The sequence below is a fragment of the Pezoporus occidentalis genome, unplaced genomic scaffold, assembly GCF_034315485.1.
Source record: "Pezoporus occidentalis ecotype Australia unplaced genomic scaffold, CSIRO_AGI_Poc_V1 ctg161, whole genome shotgun sequence".
NCBI classification, from domain to species: Eukaryota; Metazoa; Chordata; class Aves; order Psittaciformes; family Psittacidae; genus Pezoporus; species Pezoporus occidentalis.
This window is the reverse complement of record NW_026913437.1, coordinates 915,495-933,782: the sequence shown is the minus strand read 5'-3', so window position 1 is coordinate 933,782 and position 18,288 is coordinate 915,495. Positions and strand designations below refer to the sequence as shown.

The window sequence follows — 18,288 nt, the reverse complement described above, 5'->3', positions numbered from 1 at the left end:
CCTGCCCTTGAGCACTGCCAGGGATGGGGCAGCCACAGCTTCTCTGGGCACCCTGTGCCAGCACCTCAGCACCCTCACAGGGAAGAGCTTCTGCCTAAGAGCTCATCTCAGTCTCCCCTCGGGCAGGTTAAAGCCATTCCCCTTGGCCTGTCCCTACAGGCCCTTGGCCAAAGCCCCTCTCCAGGTTTCCTGGAGCCCCTTTAGGTGTTGTGGATGTTCCTGATCCACAGGATCTGTAACAGGTCCATATTCTGTTTTCTTTCTAGGGTGTGTTTGTTTCACTTCAGATACATGGGGAAGAGAAATATTGCCAGGTACTGTATTCTGCCACCCAGGCTGGGGGGCTGTCCCCATGCTCCCTGCTGAGGCCGAAGAAGCCAGGCAAACCAGGGCAGGCAGGAAGCCTGCGGGGCCGGGGCTCTGCTCAGCACCATGCCAGTAGCATTCCCTCATCCTTCCTGCCGCTTCCCTCCCCTCCAGCTCCTGCATGAGAGCCCCCAGCCCTGGCGCTCCCGGCTGCCCGCACAGGTTGGCAGCATCCCCTGCGGTGAGCTGCAGGTGAGACACGAGCCTCGGCTCCCGAGCAGCCCCACTGCTGTGCCCGTAGCTCCAGGGCCAGCGGGTGTGGGAGAGACGGGGCAGCCTCGTCAGTGCCATGGGATTGTCTGGGATAAACCGGATGAGTGTGTTGGAGGGAGGCCAGTCTCTGTCCTGGTGCCGCATGTCATCCTGCCCCTCATCCCAGCCCACAGTGCTCACCTCCCCTCGCAGGGTGCACGATGCCTGGTTGTCCAAGCACACGGGAGCCGAGAGGAAATCCCAGACGATGCCGGCGCTCCGCAGCAGAGCAGGGGGGATGCAGGTGCGGCTCCAGCATCTGGGCAGCTTGGAGACCTCCTTCACGCTCAACCACAGTACGTATGGCAGGGAGGTAGCCTGCTGAAAGCTGCATGCACCCATTGCTCATTGCTTCAGGCTGTTGAGAGTGCGCAATGACAGCGGTCACTGCTCCTCCCTGCAACATTCCTGAACTGGTGTGGGTGATATTTAAGCCAGCCCCTTAAAAATCCCCCCTGGGACATAGGGCTTGTGTGGCTTTTTCCTCTTGCCTGTCTTGGCTCAGCTCCTGGGCTGAGTGTGGTTCAGGTGACCACGGTGTGGGTGGTGAGCAGGGGAGAGCTGCCCCACACAAGGACCTGGGCCACCATCTGCCCTAAGCCTCCCCTGAGTTTTGTCCCAGTTAAGCAGCTCACCACTTCCCCTCTGCGGGTACAACTTAGACACCAAGTTCTCTGTCTGGCTTTAAAGGCAGTGAGATTAAGGGGAAATGCCAACATTGGTTTTCTTGGTTGGCATCAGGCAGCTCCTCTGACTGGAGCTGGGGAATTCAGCCTCTTGGGATTCTTACCTCATCTCCCAAGTGAAGTGCAAGGGGAGAAACTTACCTATATCAGCATTTAGATACTGTGAGAGCTGGAGGGTTGAACACCATTTTCTCCTGATCTGCTTTCCATCCACAGATGCCGGCACCTCAGAAGCAGATATCGTGCACCAAGCATTGCTGGAGGGCAATATTGCCACTGAAGTGTGCCTCACAGTCCTGGACACCATCTCTTTCTTCACCCAGAGTTTCAAGGTCAGCATTGAAACCAAAAGTATTGTAGGGAAGTGGCTGTATCTCTGTCTGCATGTTGATGGTGGTGATCCATTCTCCTCGAGTGCCACATTATAGGAGGCTTTACAACAGCAAATCCTTTTGTGGTTTATTCTCTGCTATAAAAGTAGTCTCTGACCAGCCAGTGCAGGTTTGTTCTGGTCATCACATTAATAAATGGTTTTTACTGTTCCTTATCTGCCTTAAGAATGGATGTGATTAATCATACAAAGTTCTCTCTGTCCCTTCCAGCTTCAGACACATTTCTGTGACATAAACTCTTGTTGCTTTCCAGACCCAGCTTTTAAGCAACGATGGCCACAATGCCCTCATGAAGAAGGTTTTCGATATTCATCTGGCTTTTCTCAAAAATGGCCAGTCAGAAGCAGCTCTTAAGCACGTGTTTGCCTCTCTGAGAGCTTTCATTAGCAAGGTGTGTAATACGTATTAGCAAGGCTTGTAAGACATGACTCCAGAGGGACAGGACGATTTATATAGGTATGATAGAAGAGAGCAGTGCACTTAATCTCCTTTTAAACTTCCCCTCACCTGCCCCTATCACTTTAACTGCTGTTAAACATTTAACATCTGTTTGACCAAAAGCTGGTGCTTCTTGCATCTTTGCCCTGAACTGACACTATTGCTGACAGTGCTATTGCTTGAGTGATACTTGTGCTGACAAGCCGCTCCTCTCCCACTGCATGGGAAAGAGGGATAAGACTTCCTGAACCTCTTTCTACCCTTTTCTGAGCCCTGGTACATGGCTCTTTAATCCCCTGAGCTCAAGCAGCGTCAAAGCCGCAGCTAAGCACGTAAGAGCACTGACTGATGCTATTGCTGACATTTCCCTTCGTGCTTGTCAAAACCTGCTGGTTCTTACAAGCACCTTTTCAAGACCAGATGTGCGTGCAGGCTCCATTCCTCCCCAGCTGCACAGTTCTAATAAATTCAAAAGGAATTACAGCCTCTCAAATCGCTTGAATGCGGCTCATCATTAATGAGTTAAATCCGCGTGGCATGTGATTGCAGCCAGGAAGAGCACAGTGGTGAATGGTAACAGCAAAGTGTTACTTCCAAATGAAGTCTTGCACTAGTTGCTGGGCAAAGTTTGATTAGAGAGACTGCTAAACTGTTTTTCAAGGGTGGAAGCTATCTGTGCCATGTGCATTTTACTGTAACCTCACAGTGAAGCTAAGCGCTGCTATGAGTATGAATTATACTAGAACACAGTAGAATAGAGCTAGAATGAGTATGAGTAGGGCTGAACTTTGGTTTGTATGAGTATGAATTATACTAGAACACAGTAGAATAGAGCTAGAATGAGTATGAGTAGGGCTGAACTTTGGTTTGTCCTAAGCAAAGACATGGGAAGCAGAAATGCAATTTTGCTGACTACCTGCCTGCCTCCAGACAGTGGGGTCTCCTATGAGACGTTTTCCATGGGGCTTCTTAAAAACCTATTGGGTTGGCCACTAGCACATGCAAGGAAGGCTGCTTCCCAGCAATTTCCCAAGAGGGATTCTCCATTTTCTATGTGTATAGGTAGCACTGGTGTAAGTTCTTGGTTTCGTTGAAAAGCTTGTCTGTCACTGGGACTGAAGAAGCTACACAAGAACCTTTGCCTGCCGTGTTACGTAGATGCTAGTTCTGCCAGCACAGGGCAGCGTGGCTCAGTGTTTCCAAGGTGTCCTTCCTAACGTTTGCATGCCTCTTGTGAAGTTCCCCTCAGCGTTTTTCAAGGGAAGGGTGAACATGTGTGCTGCCCTCTGCTACGAGATCCTCAAGTGCTGCACTTCCAAGGTGTCCTCCACGAGGAACGAGGCCTCCGCTCTTCTCTACCTCCTGATGAGAAACAACTTTGAGTTCACCAAAAGGAGAACATTTCTGAGAACGCATCTTCAGGTCAGTGACTGGGGAGAAGCAGGACAACAGGACACAGCGGGCTTAATGACCGGATAGCTCAATACAACCGTGTCGCCTCATGTCTGCAAAGGATCTTGCTTTTGGTATATGGCCAAAAATCCTCTTGATTTCCAGGCTTTGCCTAATTCCTGATCCAAGTGATTGGGTGAAATCCGCTGCCAAAGGGCTCCAAGCTGTTGGGTTTTTGGACTCGCAGACACAAGGTGCATCTCTGCCCCAGACGCTGGCTGGGCTGAGGTGGAAAGCAGAGGGAAAAGCTGCCTTTGAGGCAGGAGAAGGGGTTTTCCTGGAGCTGCTTTTGCAGCACTGAGTTTTTGAAGCAAATTTAGCCATCTAGTGAGGCAGATGAATGTCGTCTGTGTTGCAGTGAATCGCAGGGGAAAGTGACTGATGTCCAAACAGGGATTTGCATTACGACTGTGCTGTTGTTAATTGTGAACTCACTGCTCAGCAAAGTAGAGTCCTCTGGGGAGTATTTGTCCTGGGGAGATGTGACAGCAAAGCCACAACAACCATCGCTTGCGTTGTGGGAAAGACGCGATGTTTTCCTAGGAGCATTTTGTATAACTGTGACAATAAAACTCCTCTATTAGGGCTGTTAAATAAAGTCCCCACCCTGTCCCAACAGATCATAATTGCAGTGAGCCAGTTAATAGCGGATGTGGCCCTCAGCGGTGGGACAAGGTTTCAGGACTCCTTGCTCATCATTAACAACTTTGCAAACAGTGACAGGCCCATGAAGGTAAGTTGGAGACATTAAATCACACCATGTGCTATCAGCCTTAATGAAAGGCTGGGGCACACTCAAGGAAATTGTGTTTAAGGGTAAAGCTGATGATTGGAACTATGCTTTATGAGCTCCTGTGGGCTGTGTTTGCTCAGTAAACCAGTATTACGCCACCAGTGATAGGGCCAGCTGCACAGGCAGGTTATGCTCTATCCCTGTGGCCTCACACCAAGATGAAGGAGCTCTGCAATCAGGTTACACTTGGCAAAGTGTTCTGCTTGCAAGGGTGGCCAGAGAGCTTTCCAAGAACTTCCAGCTTTGAGAGGAGTGACACAGGAGAGCCTGGTCCTTCTGTTGCCTGAGGGTAATAATTAGCAGGAATTAATGCTCATTAATTGAGTGTCAGCAAGATTAAGAAAGCACTCTTTCAGGGAGACTAATGGTTGTATTTCTTTGGAAAAGAATTGTCTTTGTGCTAGAATGAGCAGCTTCTACCCAGCCCACTGAACAATGTGTCAACACTGCACACATGGGATGGGAACGTTCTGTAGGTGCTGAATTGTTCTATAATGAATTTATAGGTAGGATATACCTGGCAAACCCCTCTGTTCTCTTCTGGACAATGATGCCTATAAGGGTTTCACTGAGCCATACTTTGCTACTCATATTTTACACTGCAAGGCCATTATATCCAGTTCATGTAAGTGCAAGAGTACAAGAGAGATTCCAATACACCGGAAAGGATGCCATGAACAGCTTACAGATACAGCAGGGGAGCAGGAGCCCAAGGAGAGGTGAATGTCAACCAGGCTCATCACAGAGGAGAGAAAGTTGAGGGGGACCTAACTGCTGCTTTCCCCTACCAAAAGGGAGGTTACAGAGACAAGGAGGTCAGGCTCTTCTCAGAGGTGGGGAGTGTCAAGACAGGAGGCAATGGGCACAAGCTGCTGCGAAGAAAAGTCCAACTTTACTTAAAGACTGGAAAAGAATTAGTTCCCAGAAAGGAGGTGGGATTACTGTCCTTGGAGATGATCAAACTTGGCTGGACAAGCTTGCTTTATCTTGATGATCGTCCAGCTCTGAGCAGGGGGTCAGTCTGGAGCCTCTTTCATTCTCTATTTATTACATTCCTGTGGTGGGAACCTCTACAAATGCTTTCTCTACTTTAGGAGTTGGAGAGTGACCACATCAGAGACTTAACAAGCGGATGTTGAATAACATGGAAAATATTTCAGGCATGGGTTATGGTCCCATCCATTTATGTTGTTTTACATGCACAGAGCACTTCTGTCTTGCTCTCGCACCAGCTCCTCAGGATGCCAAAATACCTGCATTGCTGCAGCACAGAACCCCAGCCTGGTTTGGGTTGGAGGGGACTTTAAAACTCAAACAGTTTCAACCCCTGCCACAGGCAGGGACCCCTTCCACTGGAGCAGCTTGCTCCAAGCCCCTGTGTCCAACCTGCCCTTGAACACTGCCAGGGATGGGGCAGCCACAGCTTCTCTGGGCACCCTGTGCCAGCGCCTCAGCACCCTCACAGGGAAGAGCTTCTGCCTAAGAGCTCAGCTCAATTTCCCCTCTTATTTCAGTACTTGCTTCTAATTGGATTTGTTTTGTGTCAGGCAACTGCTTTTCCTTCCGAAGTCAAAGATTTGACAAAGAGAATCCGTACAGTGCTCATGGCTACTGCTCAGATGAAAGAACATGAAAAGGATCCAGAAATGCTGATAGATCTGCAGTACAGTTTAGCCAAGTCTTACGCGAGTACCCCAGAGCTCCGGAAAACGTGGCTGGACAGCATGGCAAAGATCCATGTGAAAAACGGAGACTTCTCAGAGGTGATTCTGGAATTAAACCCATGGTGTTACCCAGCAAGCCAGAGGCACAGCTTACACGTTGATTTTCCTTTGTCCTTTGCAGGCAGCCATGTGTTACGTTCACGTCGCAGCCCTCGTTGCCGAGTTCCTGCACAGAAAAAGTAAGTGTGTGGTGCTTGGAAGGTTTGATGGGGTTTGGGGGATCAGAATCTTGTTAAAGACAAGTTTCTCCTCTGTTGGTAAATGATTATGTTAGAAACAAACTAACCAGTGGGTAAAGCTAGAAAAGGATGAGTGTTTTTGAAGAGGGAATCCAATGGTGTGTATACAGGCATTTACTAGGCTGGCCAGGACCGCTTAGGCAGTCATGTTGGCATGTTGCTGAGTGAAATACAAACTGACACATCATGTCTTCGTTTAAATGTTGTTGTGGTTTATATTGGGAACTGTACTCACGAGGGGAAGCCCATGTTAAAAACCGGCTGTCAATATGTTCATCAGGAGTGTCACCAGAGGCAGTATAGAAAACTAGAGTAAAGCAGTCAAAATGCAGTCAAAAAATACTACTATAGCCTTAACAATACAAATAGGTAAAGAATACTAAGGAAGGAGGAGAGTATTGTGATTTGATGCAAAGCAGGAGGGACAGGGCAGGCTTGTGGGTTCTCAAGTAACACCACTCTGCAGGATTTCTTTTAAATGTCTGTTCCCCAGCTGATGTATTGACCCCGTTTCTCATTTGCATGTAAGGGTGTGATTATTGACACGGACACTTCACCTTTCAGAAAGTTAAGGCTGCGTAAAAGCCCATTGAGTGCATGCACTGCCTTGACTGGAAGGGTCTGAAGTGCTTTGCTCAGGTGGCTTCGGGCACCTTTGGAGTCCCTCCAAATCCTGTACTTTGTGTTGGCAAAGTGTGAAAACTCAGGACTGGTTTTTCTGATCCCTCTGCACACTTCATTGGCTGCAGAAGGGAGAGTATTGTTGGTAATTCTTTATTTGTCCCCTGGAGGCTGCTTACCACAACCAGTGGTAAAGGAGAACTGCTAAAAAGGAAGAGGAACAAATCCAAAGGAATAACAAGTGTATACGCTGAGTTCTCTCTGTCACTGGTGCTCTTTACGTTTATGTAGGCTGAAAAGGGTTCAGGAAAGGGTACATAATTGTGCTTTCTGCTAGGAGTGTACAGTCCTGTTCACTTCCCACCCAGCTCTCCAGCATCCCGCAATAGCTTTGTTCTTCATGTAGACAATGCCCTTAGGAACATGGGTTAGTGATGGCTTTAGCAGTGCTGGGGCGATGGTTGGACTTGATGATCTTAAAGGTCTTTTCCAAACTAGCTGATTCTATGATTCTTGCATCTTCTGTGCAAAGATACACCTGTGTTCTTCATGACTTTCAGTTGGTTGCAGCTGGGTAGGTTGGGGATTCCTGATCCAGGGAAACCTGTTGTGCTTGGTGTTAGTTGCTAGGAATGACTCCCGTGGCAAATGGCTGCGGTGGTTCTGTTGTGTTCAGTCTCATACATTCAATAGTAAAATGAGAGTCAAGTCCACTGCTGCTTGTAGGACTTCACTGTCAGCCAGACTGCTTCCCAGCCATTAAAGCATGATGCATTTGGGCTATGTTATTCCACTAATCCATGTGCTTTTGTCCACTACAGAACTCTTCCCCAGTGGATGCGCTGCCTTCAGGAAAATCACTCCCAACATTGATGAAGAAGGCGCAATGAAAGAAGACGGTGGGATGATGGACGTACATTACAGTGAGGTGAGGTCCTGTAGTATGGAGCAGGGGATATTGGGCAGCTGGGTAGGATGGGTCACTCACTGAGGTGATCAGCTCCAGTGCAGGCTCGTTCCATGAGGGCATCATGGAGTAGAGGGATTCTGTGATTGTTTTAGACTTTGTTTGTGCAAGCTGTTACAAATTACAGTTGGGCACTGACGTCTGTAAGGAAAGCTGCTTCCCAGCAATTTCCCAAGAGAAATCTGCTTTGAGGGATTTTCTGTGTACAATACAGAACTGGTGAAGGTTCTTGGTTTCTTTGCAAAGCTTTTCTACTAAAAGCTCTTTCTACTAAAAGCTTTTTCTAGCACTGAGACTGGAGAAGCTGCACAAGAATCTTTGCCTACCGTGCTTTGCGGGTGCTAATTGTGCCAGCACAGAGCAGTGTGGCACAGTATTGCCAAGGAGGGACAACATACAAGTCAGGTTTTACTGAGTGAGGGTTTATAGAATCACAGAACCCCAGCCTGGTTTGGGTTGAAGGGACCTTAAAGCGCCTCCAGCTCCAACCCCTGCCACGGGCAGGGACCCCTTCCACTAGAGCAGCTTGCTCCAAGCCCCTGTGTCCAACCTGGCCTTGAGCACTGCCAGGGATGGGGCAGCCACAGCTTCTCTGGGCACCCTGTGCCAGCGCCTCAGCACCCTCACAGGGAAGAGCTTCTGCCTTACATTCAACCTAAATCTCCCCTGTTTCAGTTTGAACCCATCACCCCTTGTCCTATTGCTACTGTCCCTGATGAAGAGTCCCTCTCCAGCATCCTTGTAGCCCCCTTCAGACACTGGAAGCTGCTCTGAGGTCTCCACGCAGCTTCTCTTCTCCAGGCTGAGCAGCCCGTCTTGTGTTCCCCTCAAGCTAGGGCTGTGCTGCAGGACACCACATTAGCAGAACAGCCCAGAAACCACAGCAAGGCATTGAGGAAGTGGCTAGACTGTCCCGTGAGTCAGAAAGCCTCACAATGACTCTTGTACCATGCCTTTACCCCTGCGCTGGGGGGGCCACATGGCTGAGCTGCCCCATTGCCCATTCATCAAGACTAGGCTTGAGGATCCTTAGCATCACAGCCCACTGCTGGTGCACACCTGTTCTTGGACGTGTTGCTCAGATACCTACTTCTGACTTCCAGTGCTGCCATCTCCATACCCTCCCAGAGCTTTGGTGTTTCCCTGGGGAGGAAGCTAAATAACCAAGGCACACTTGCTGGCTCCTGTGCAGTGATAATAAAGAATAAAGGAACTTCCAAAAAATAACTTCTCCTTTTGTCCTTTTTTATCTTTTGTTTCCTTCCCTTTGGAAAAGCCAGACCATGGGCTATAGCTGTGGCTGCTTGTACTGGGACCTGTTAAAGAAACTGAGAATACAATGGTTTTCCCTTCTAACTTGGACTGTTACTAACACCACCATTCGGCTGCTCTCGTAGGAAGTGCTGGTGGAGCTGCTGGAGCAATGTGTGGATGGCCTGTGGAAAGCAGAGCGGTATGAAACCATTTCTGAAGTGTCCAAACTGATCATTCCTATTTACGAGAAGCGGCGTGAGTTTGAGGTGAGTGTTTTGAACTAGTTTGCAGGTATGCAAACAGACATGGTCTAGGGTGAAGTGTCCCTGTGTTCCATCATCCGGGATTGGAACCGGATGACCTTAAGGTCATTTCTAACCCGAACCATTCTGTGATTCTATGATATAAGGTAATTTTCTAGATCCCTCAGAAAAAATGCAAGAGGCTATTGTATTTTTGATGCTATGAGTCACTGAATTGATGTCAGTAACGCCCACGTCGCGCTTCATTGCTGGTCACTAAACACATGAGCGAAAGCAGTGGTCTGGAGGGTGATTGTTACAGCTAAAGACACACAAGACTTGTATTTAGTGAATAATTCCCACCTTCCTTCACCTAAAACAAAGCTGTCATCATACCCTGTGCTCGTCAAAGCCAGGTTCTCTTTGAGACGTGAAGACTTTAAGAGTTAAAAGCACGGTGGAGTGTTCAAAGAAAGGACTAGATCTGCAGGTAATTCCATGCAACTGGGGAGGAGGGAAGGAAGCTTTCCCAGCCCTTCACCTTGCTCCTCCCCGGTGCCTGCTGTGACCTGTGCTTTGGGGAGGCTGCTGTACTCCTCTTTCCTTCCCTTATCCCATGACCCCCTCCACACCAGGGCAGGATCCAGCTGTACAGCTGAAGTTAGTGGAAGCCTTCATCCGGTTTTGATCAAAACCGGGTATCTGGGTAAAATACTGCAGGCTGCTCTACCCGTGAAGGCTTGGTCGGGGGCATGCAGGGACAGCAGGCTCAGCCTACTCCCTCAGGATAGCTGCAGCCTGCAGCTCCTCTCAGACCTGGAGCTGAGCATGTGCTTAAGACTGAGGTTTTTCAAAGAACACTGCAAGTGTTCCACCTCCTTTGAAATCCACATCTGAATTCTCCAAAGGGCCGTGATCAGATCTCTCAGAAGCTGCCAGTGTCGGCTAGGATGTTCTGCTTGCAAAATCCTGCTTTAACAATGTCAAAATCCGATTTCCAGAAACTAACCCAGCTGTACAGAACGCTTCATGGAGCATACGCCAAGATATTGGAAGTCATGCATACCAGGAAGAGGCTTCTTGGAACCTTTTTTAGGGTGGCCTTTTATGGACAAGTAAGTACATATCCCACTCACCAGTCACCCTTCACCAGGCATTCCCTAAAGCTGCTGCTCTGCCAGACCTGGAGCTGGGAAGCCTGTTGGCTCCTCTGGAGCAGGCACTGGCGCATCATTGTGAACGCTTCCATGTTCCACCCTTGAGGGTTTGTGTCTCTCCGGGAGCAGTTGATTTATTGTAGTTTATGATTCTGCTCATGGGCTTCCCATAGAACACCTCAGCAGGTAGGAAATGGCTTAATGGGTTCAGTGGTGGTGACTGTAATTATAGTTATTATAAACTACACAAACACAATTTAGCGTGTGTAGAGTGTACCAGTCACAGTATGTAACCACTGTGTACAAATAGTAGTAATAACATTTTCTTCTACAGACGTTTTCTTCTTCAGACAATTGCTGCTTTTTTCTATGTATTAGTGGAGTAAAAGGTTATTGGAGAAGCTGGAGGCAGTATTGGTTGTATACGTGTAGAGAGAGTATTTCTGTTAACTGAGGTAGCTGGAAAAAGTGGCCAAGGTCTGGGGCTCAGTGTCCCGAGAAGCAGCATGATCTTCTGCCTGATGAAGTCTCCTGAACCTGAAAGGAGTTGTGCTTTTGTTTTTCTCCTCCAGCTGTAGCAGTTAATCTAATAAAGTGCCTTACCCTCATCTCCCTTGTGTCTCTGAACTATCTGCTTTTGGACCTGTAACCATGGGTGAGATGCAGGACCCCTCTTTAGAAATACTGTGTAAATTATATTAGCTCTGTCTTTCCTCATTCCTTCTTTTAAAGCAGGTGATTAATACCCCTGAAACCATCTTAGGCTGGTACCTTTGAACACCGCTGTCATTACATGCACAGCATGTTGGAGCATTGACTTTTGCTGCAGCAAACATACCTTTTATTTTTGTCCTCATCTTTGACTGGTATGTGAAAAGTGAATGAGGTTAACGATAGATAAAAGGAAACAACTGCTAGCTTAGTTTTCTAAAAGCTGTAGAAATAACTGGATCAGCCCCTAAAATTCAGCAACGGATCATCCTGACAACCAGCACTTGATCCACTTTTGCACTTGAAAGCTTTGCCAGCTTTATACGCCAGCTACACAGACATAGTTTTAACACTCTGTCACAACTTCCGATGGGAGCAGCTTGCCAAAGCATGAAGCTTTCGTGCTGTTCCCAATACAGGAAGGACTGGTGATGCAGGCACAACCTTTAATGCAATTTTGTCTCTACAGCAAATACACCAAGTTCCACTTCCCTGAATACAAGAGGAATCAAAGCAGAGGAAACCCATTTCTTTATTTACTGCTTCAAGTGCCTTTAGCCTACACAAAATCCTTCAGACTGTTCACATGGCTCTGCTATCAGGGCTTCCTCCACTTACATGTCTCTCCGCTCCTTCCCTATGCCTTATTTTTGTGGGTTTTCTCCTGCTGGCCTCTTTCCATCCTTCCACAAAGTCAAGTGCTGGCCAAACCCAGCTTCCACAGTGTTTATATTGCTCTCTGGTCATCCTCCAGCCTTTGTGTTCTGCAATGATGTGTTGGCTGAGGAAATTCATGGCTTTTTTACGCTAATCTAAAGGAACCCATTGAAAGGCGAAGCTCAGTGAGAGCAAGCTGTAGCCTTCTGAACCTTCTTCGCTTTCTGAAATGCCAGTGGAAACTTGCTTTCAAAGTAGGAAGTCTAAAATACAGTTTTCCAAGCAAAGAAACCCAGTGATTCCTCACTACCTCTTTGTGATTAATGCTAGACGTTCTTTGAAGAAGAAGATGGGAAGGAGTACATCTATAAAGAACCCAAGCTGACGGGCCTCTCGGAGATCTCATTCCGGCTTCTTAAACTTTATGGAGAAAAATTTGGGTCGGAGACTGTAAAGATTATCCAGGATTCTAACAAGGTAGAGTTCAAGTGCATGAACAAGCTGATGAAATGCGATTAGTGGTGAACGTCAGGGCCATATTACGTGGCACGGGTTGGAACTGGGTGAGCTTTAAGGTCCCTTCCAGTCCAAACCATTCTGTGAGCCCTCTCTTCCACCCTCTTACAAGCACCTTGCTTCCATTTGCTCCTGTCATCCCTGTGCTCCTGTGTGGACATATTGCACAGTTTGACAAGTTTTGGTGCTGATCTGGCACCCTGGAGGAAAGAAATGAATTGGGAATTATGAATGGGAAATGGCAATCCACATCTCCCTTGAGCTGTGTTGTTGGGAAGCACAGAGGAGCAGATGATTGGAAGTGGAATTGTTGTTGCTTTGACACTGCAAGGCTGAAAGAAAATCTTTTGGGGCCTTGCAGCCTTAGCTCCTTCCTCTTCCTATGGAATACCCATTTATGCTCCCTGCAAGGGCTGTTCGCACCCTTATCTTGCAGCCCCAGATGTGTCTGGGTTACCAAAGACAATGCTGGTGATCCCAAAGCTTGCTTTGGGCAAGCCTGCAGATTTGAATGCCACAGCACAGCACTGTAGGAGTGCTAATTTATGGTCTGGAAGCAATATGGTCATACTAGAAGGACTGAATAGCACAGGCATGTGCTGCATTGATGGACAAGGTGATAGGGCTACCTGTTGCAGATGAGGTATTTCTTGTGCCCAACCTCCTTGTCTTGTGTGTCTGGTAGTGGATGGTCTAGACATCACGGCTGGGGTCAGAAGGAGTGTTTGGTGTGTGATGCACGGCATGCAATGGAGCTGAGTCAGCAAGGAATCAGTTTAAATCACACCCCACATTAACCAATTGTAAGTCAAGTTATTAATCTTCGTTCTTCTAGCGAGTAACCCTCTTATTTCACAGGTCAACATTAAAGACCTCGATCCCAAGTATGCCCATATTCAAGTGACTTACGTGAAGCCCTATTTTGAAGACAAAGAGATGTCTGAAAGAAAGACTGAATTTGAAAGAAACCATAACATCAATAGATTTGTATTTGAAACTCCCTACACTTTATCTGGAAAAAAGCATGGCAGTGTGGAAGAGCAGTGTAAAAAAAGGACCATTTTAACGAGTAAGTACGAATGTGAGTCTGTATCAGCCACTATTTTTAGACTGGTTAAGCTCATTAAAATATCCCGAAAGAGTCAGAAGTTCTCTCAGCTGTTTAATCAGATCCATGCTACGATATTCTGGTTGGGAGGGGAATTTGCCTTATGTGTAAATGGTCATAAAATAACAAATCATGCTGGTAAAATAGTCTTGTTCAGGATTTCACACACACCAAGTAAAACCCAGAGGACAAGGATCTGCTTGTGTGTGTTCCACGAAGAGTTTTCCCCAGTGCTGCATGACTTTTCAATCTATAATTCCTTTGCTGTTCCTACTAGCTTTGAACTCCTTTCCGTATGTAAAGAAGAGGATTCCAGTCAATTATGAACACCAGGTTAATTTAAAACCAATCGATGTGGCTGCTGATGAGATAAAAGACAAGACAGCAGAGCTGCAGAAGCTGTGCTCCGCCGGTGATGTTGACATGATCCAGCTGCAACTCAAACTGCAAGGCTGTGTTTCTGTGCAGGTAAGGCTTGATGCTCATCCAAAATCCCAGTTACAGCTGACTCAGGGAGTTGTAAGATGACTCAGGGAGTCATCTTCTCATGACACAGCACTTTTACTGTCCAGAACTCATTAACTACCTTGTTTGCAGCACCACAGCAAACACAAGCACAGCTTGTCCTGCGCATACAGCAGTGTGTTAGCAGGAGGCTCATGGCAATAAGCATTTTGTCATTGGTTGGCCATGGGTGAAAGCTGAAATACACTTAACTCTTGGAGATTGTATGGTCAGTATCAGGCACAAATAGCCTTTTTGTGTGCCTGAATTTTCAAGATGGATAGATGACCTTAAGGCTCAGGTCAAACTGCCATCCCAAATGGAACTAGGAGGTAAGTATGAGGAACCAGGTTCCACCTCTCTTTTTATCTCCATTTATCTTTTGGTCTTAAAAAGCATAGGAAAACTAACACTCTGGTTACATTAGTAATGCAGAGCTGGTGGCATGCAAATAATATGCTGAGATTGGTTTTGTGGTGGATTTCTTAATATTGTTGTTCCCTTCACAACTGCCTTTAGCAACTCAGCACAAGTTCTACCATAAATGATTTCTGCCTTCTCTGGTTCTAGGTTAATGCTGGTCCCTTGGCCTATGCCAGAGCTTTCCTAAGTGACAGCCAGTCCAGCAAATACCCTACTAAGAAGGTGAATGACTTAAAAGAAATGTTCAGGTAGGATTTGTGATGTAATAAAACCTGGCTGGAACATGGTACCCACTTTGCTTATAGTCCTGTCTCCAAAATCAGATGCTGAATGCTTAAATGTGCCTTATAAAGATCCTGGTGCTGGTGTCTCCCATTTCACCCAGGTCCTTTCAACCCAAACCAGTCTGTGGTTCTCCCAAACACTGGAGAAAAAGGGGAGGGGGGGATGAAACTTGCCATCTGTTTGGTTGCTTGCTTTTGTAGAAGACTGGGCTATTTTAATGGCTGAAGTTCACTGCTTTCCTCCTCAGGAAGTTTATACAAGCCTGTGGAATTGCTCTGGAGCTCAACGAGCGACTCATTAAGGAGGATCAAGTGGAGTACCATGAGGGGCTCAAGTCAAACTTTCGGGATATGGTGAAAGAGCTTTCTGACATCATCCACGAACAGGCAAGTACTGCACGTCAGGAGCCCACAGAGGCGCTCTCTGTGCTTGGTAACTCGCGCTGAAAACTAGCTGAAAACTTGGTTGCTCTTTGTGTTATGTAGCTAAATGCAGAAGGCGAGTAACTGAACTTGAAAAGTAAATGATAGACTTGGTGGGTTCCAAACACCATCTGTTGATGGGCGATCTCAGCCTGGTGTTGGTACACGGTGTGCTTCGGGGTGGAGGCTCTGCTGACACAAGCCATGAGTTTCCTGGTGCTGCAGCCCCCCAGAGTCCTGTGCCGTGTTTTGCCTCACGTTTTGTGCATCACAAGAATCCTGTGGCAAGATTGAAACTCTCTGGCAAAATTCCCATTTTGAAGAGGTGCAGGAAGCTCAGAGGCTGGCAGGAAGCTGGATGTCCAGAAACTGGTTACAATGGCCAATGAGCTCCATTTCCCTAATGTCACACATTGAGGCTGACCGACCTGCTGCCTGCTGAATCACAGGGTGAAACACAAATGCAGTCACTCTAGAGCAGTTCCTCCACTCCAGTGAGATCCTGTGTTGTAAGCCCGTCCTTCAGGTTATAAAGTACAGGGCCTTGCCACATGGCACAGATGCAGTGAGTGCTGTATTTAGCTGCATTTACCCCCTGTGCTTACAAAAAAAACAACCCAGAGTTCTCTTACTGCAAAGATACAGCAAATTATTGCTCTACAGAGAATTGTTTCTTTCCTATAGAGTTGTAACTAAAACTGATCCAGTAGGACGCAATAATGTGTATATGAATGCTACAGAAATTGCTTCATTCTTCTTTCTCATTTCTCTATTACGCTGCCTTTGTGAAACAGCTCTGAAGACAAGGTTGGCTATTTCCTTTGCATATCTTTTCAAATACCTGCATTGCAATCGTGACCTGGAGCCTTTCCTGAAGCTCTAATTCTTCTGTTTCCTCTAGATCTACCACGCAGATACGATGCATTCGCCCTGGATGCACGACTCCCTCCATGTCTTCTGTGCCATCAGTGGGACATCTGGGGATGGAAGTTACTGTTCACTCAGACCCACTGCTGAAATATAGACATAGCACTCCTATTTCACAGAGCTTTCTCAGGAATAAGTGGAACTGTACGAAGGATGCTTCAAGGAATCCATGATGAGCAAAGATGCAGTTCTTTTTTCCCCCCAAAGTTGCCATGCTTTCAAACAGGGTGCTTGCTTCTTTTGTTGAGCAACATTGAAGTGCCTGGACACTGCACCACTGTGCTTCTTTTCTACTGTGTTTTTTTTTAAAGCTAAACGTGTAACAGGACATGGAAAACCATCTAACTAGGTATTGAGTTGTTGAACTATGAATGGGAATTGGAACGGTACTGTGTAAAGTTGTACAATGGAATATAATAAAATGTAAAACTACTTTGTAAATAGAAGGAGTCTATAGAAGTTAGCATTGTATCATATTTGCTGCTAAAAGCTTTGTTGGACGGGGAACATGAAGAAGAAATCGTAGTCACTAGTAAGAGATTTTCTTCCTCTTCTAAAAAGTAACTTGGGGTCCAGATGCCCCCATTGCACTCAGACCCTGAGAGGAGGCTTGTCCTGGTCCGGAACAGCTAAAACCCGAGTCAGAAATGATCATTTTCCCACCTCCTCTGAGCAGATAATTCTAAAGGAACCCCATGAAAGCTGAGCTTCCTACAGCTCATTTCACCCCTGGCCGGGGGGTTTCTCTCTGTCATTTGAGACGAGTTTCTCTGTTTACCACTCATGGTCTCACAAATGTAAATTGAGGGCGCCTGAAGTGGGGAATTATATAATTGGGAATTATATAATTGGGAATTACAAATATATAAACACCTTTCAGGAAAAACATCCAATAATCTGTAAGATGTGCTCAAGGAAACCCAGCACATCGATATAACTCGTGCACAATTGAGGGGCTTTTACCATCATATGGCATCTATGTTCCCTGCTGTTAAACAGCTCTGGTTTCTGAAAGAAAACTGGTTTTTATCTGACATGTGGTTGAAGATCATGTATTTTCTGGAATTCTTTGATTCCTTCTTCCCCTCCACGAAGCTTTAATATATTATCTCTGTCTCTAGTGAGACCCTTTCAGCTGCAGGAAGAAGAAACCAGATGAGGCATTCTTTTATCCAGCAATGTTCAGAACACCCATGGTTTTCAAATCCCATCAATTGTAAATATGGTTCCAGTAGTTCGTATGGGAAGGAGGCAGGGGGTTAAGGGTGTGTAACAAAAGGCCATAATAAAAGGACTCCAGCTGGGTATTTAGCTTGGCTTAAGTGTCTATAAAGTAATAATCTTCTAATGTCTGTAACAAAAACTATCTTCAAATAGTTTTTGACCACAATTCAAAAGGTTTATTATGCATGTTTCTAATTACCTAAAATGACTCCTCTGCTGAGAACAACAATGTTGTGATCCATAAATTCAGCCATAAGCAAAATACAGATGTGCCTCTGTAACAACCAGACCACACTTCTGCTTGTGTGTGCTTTTATGCCAGGCAGGCTCTAAATTTAGCTTAACAGAAAGAGGAATTGAGACTGCAGTGTTTAAATACAGTTACTACCTTATTGATTTTCATCTTTCACCAAATCCTATTTAAAGGCATAGTGAGAACGTTCCAGATTACTAAAAGGTGGTGAAGCTGTTTAATAGTGGATACATTACATTAGGTTTTGGAGCTAGTTAAACCCTAAACATCAGTCCTAAAGGTGTACCTTGAATGCAGTCAGCAAAGATGAGATGTGGACACCAAGATCTCTTGCACTACAACTCTTAAATACTACACCTAATAGTTTTCCTGGAACTGAATTGAAATTCTTACTCATGTTTCCTGATGTCTTTGATGTCCTGAAATAACAGTGTTGGATGAATTTTCAGTTGTTATTCCTTGGTTTTACTGGAATTACAGTGAAATTCTTACTCCTATTTTTGGATCTCTTTAATGGTGCAGGATGAATTTTCGTCTGAACATCTCAATTAATTGGTGGTGGTGTAGTTGTCCTGTCATTTCAGTTTCATTTACTGGAAAGCTGCTTCAGTAATTCAGCTAAAAATGTGTTTAATACCAGCCCAAATAGAATACATACAGTCGGTGCAGTTCAGA

At 46.3% G+C, this 18,288-nt stretch overlaps 1 protein-coding gene across 6 annotated transcripts in view; it reads left to right on the top strand.

Moving 5' to 3' along the window:
- Nucleotides 1-17,649, top strand: part of DOCK11 (dedicator of cytokinesis 11) — a 69,933-nt gene extending 52,284 nt beyond the window's left edge. For 2 of the 6 annotated variants that reach the window (XM_062612751.1, XM_062612750.1), the window contains exons 37-54: nucleotides 267-314; nucleotides 481-558; nucleotides 772-914; nucleotides 1,521-1,636; nucleotides 1,950-2,087; nucleotides 3,374-3,556; nucleotides 4,206-4,319; nucleotides 5,927-6,142; nucleotides 6,225-6,282; nucleotides 7,785-7,891; nucleotides 9,328-9,450; nucleotides 10,428-10,541; nucleotides 12,282-12,428; nucleotides 13,326-13,536; nucleotides 13,853-14,043; nucleotides 14,650-14,750; nucleotides 15,035-15,186; nucleotides 16,111-17,649. In XM_062612751.1, coding sequence (XP_062468735.1) covers nucleotides 267-314; nucleotides 481-558; nucleotides 772-914; nucleotides 1,521-1,636; nucleotides 1,950-2,087; nucleotides 3,374-3,556; nucleotides 4,206-4,319; nucleotides 5,927-6,142; nucleotides 6,225-6,282; nucleotides 7,785-7,891; nucleotides 9,328-9,450; nucleotides 10,428-10,541; nucleotides 12,282-12,428; nucleotides 13,326-13,536; nucleotides 13,853-14,043; nucleotides 14,650-14,750; nucleotides 15,035-15,186; nucleotides 16,111-16,226 — 2,356 coding nt within the window. In that variant the 3' untranslated portion in view covers nucleotides 16,227-17,649. Of the gene's footprint in view, nucleotides 1-266; nucleotides 315-480; nucleotides 559-771; nucleotides 915-1,520; nucleotides 1,637-1,949; nucleotides 2,088-3,373; nucleotides 3,557-4,205; nucleotides 4,320-5,926; nucleotides 6,143-6,224; nucleotides 6,283-7,784; nucleotides 7,892-9,327; nucleotides 9,451-10,427; nucleotides 10,542-12,281; nucleotides 12,429-13,325; nucleotides 13,537-13,852; nucleotides 14,044-14,649; nucleotides 14,751-15,034; nucleotides 15,187-16,003; nucleotides 16,017-16,110 lie in introns of all 6 variants that reach the window. The other 4 variants (XM_062612754.1, XM_062612755.1, XM_062612756.1 and 1 more) reach the window with 4 other exon arrangements.
- Nucleotides 17,650-18,288: the final 639 nt, after the last annotated feature.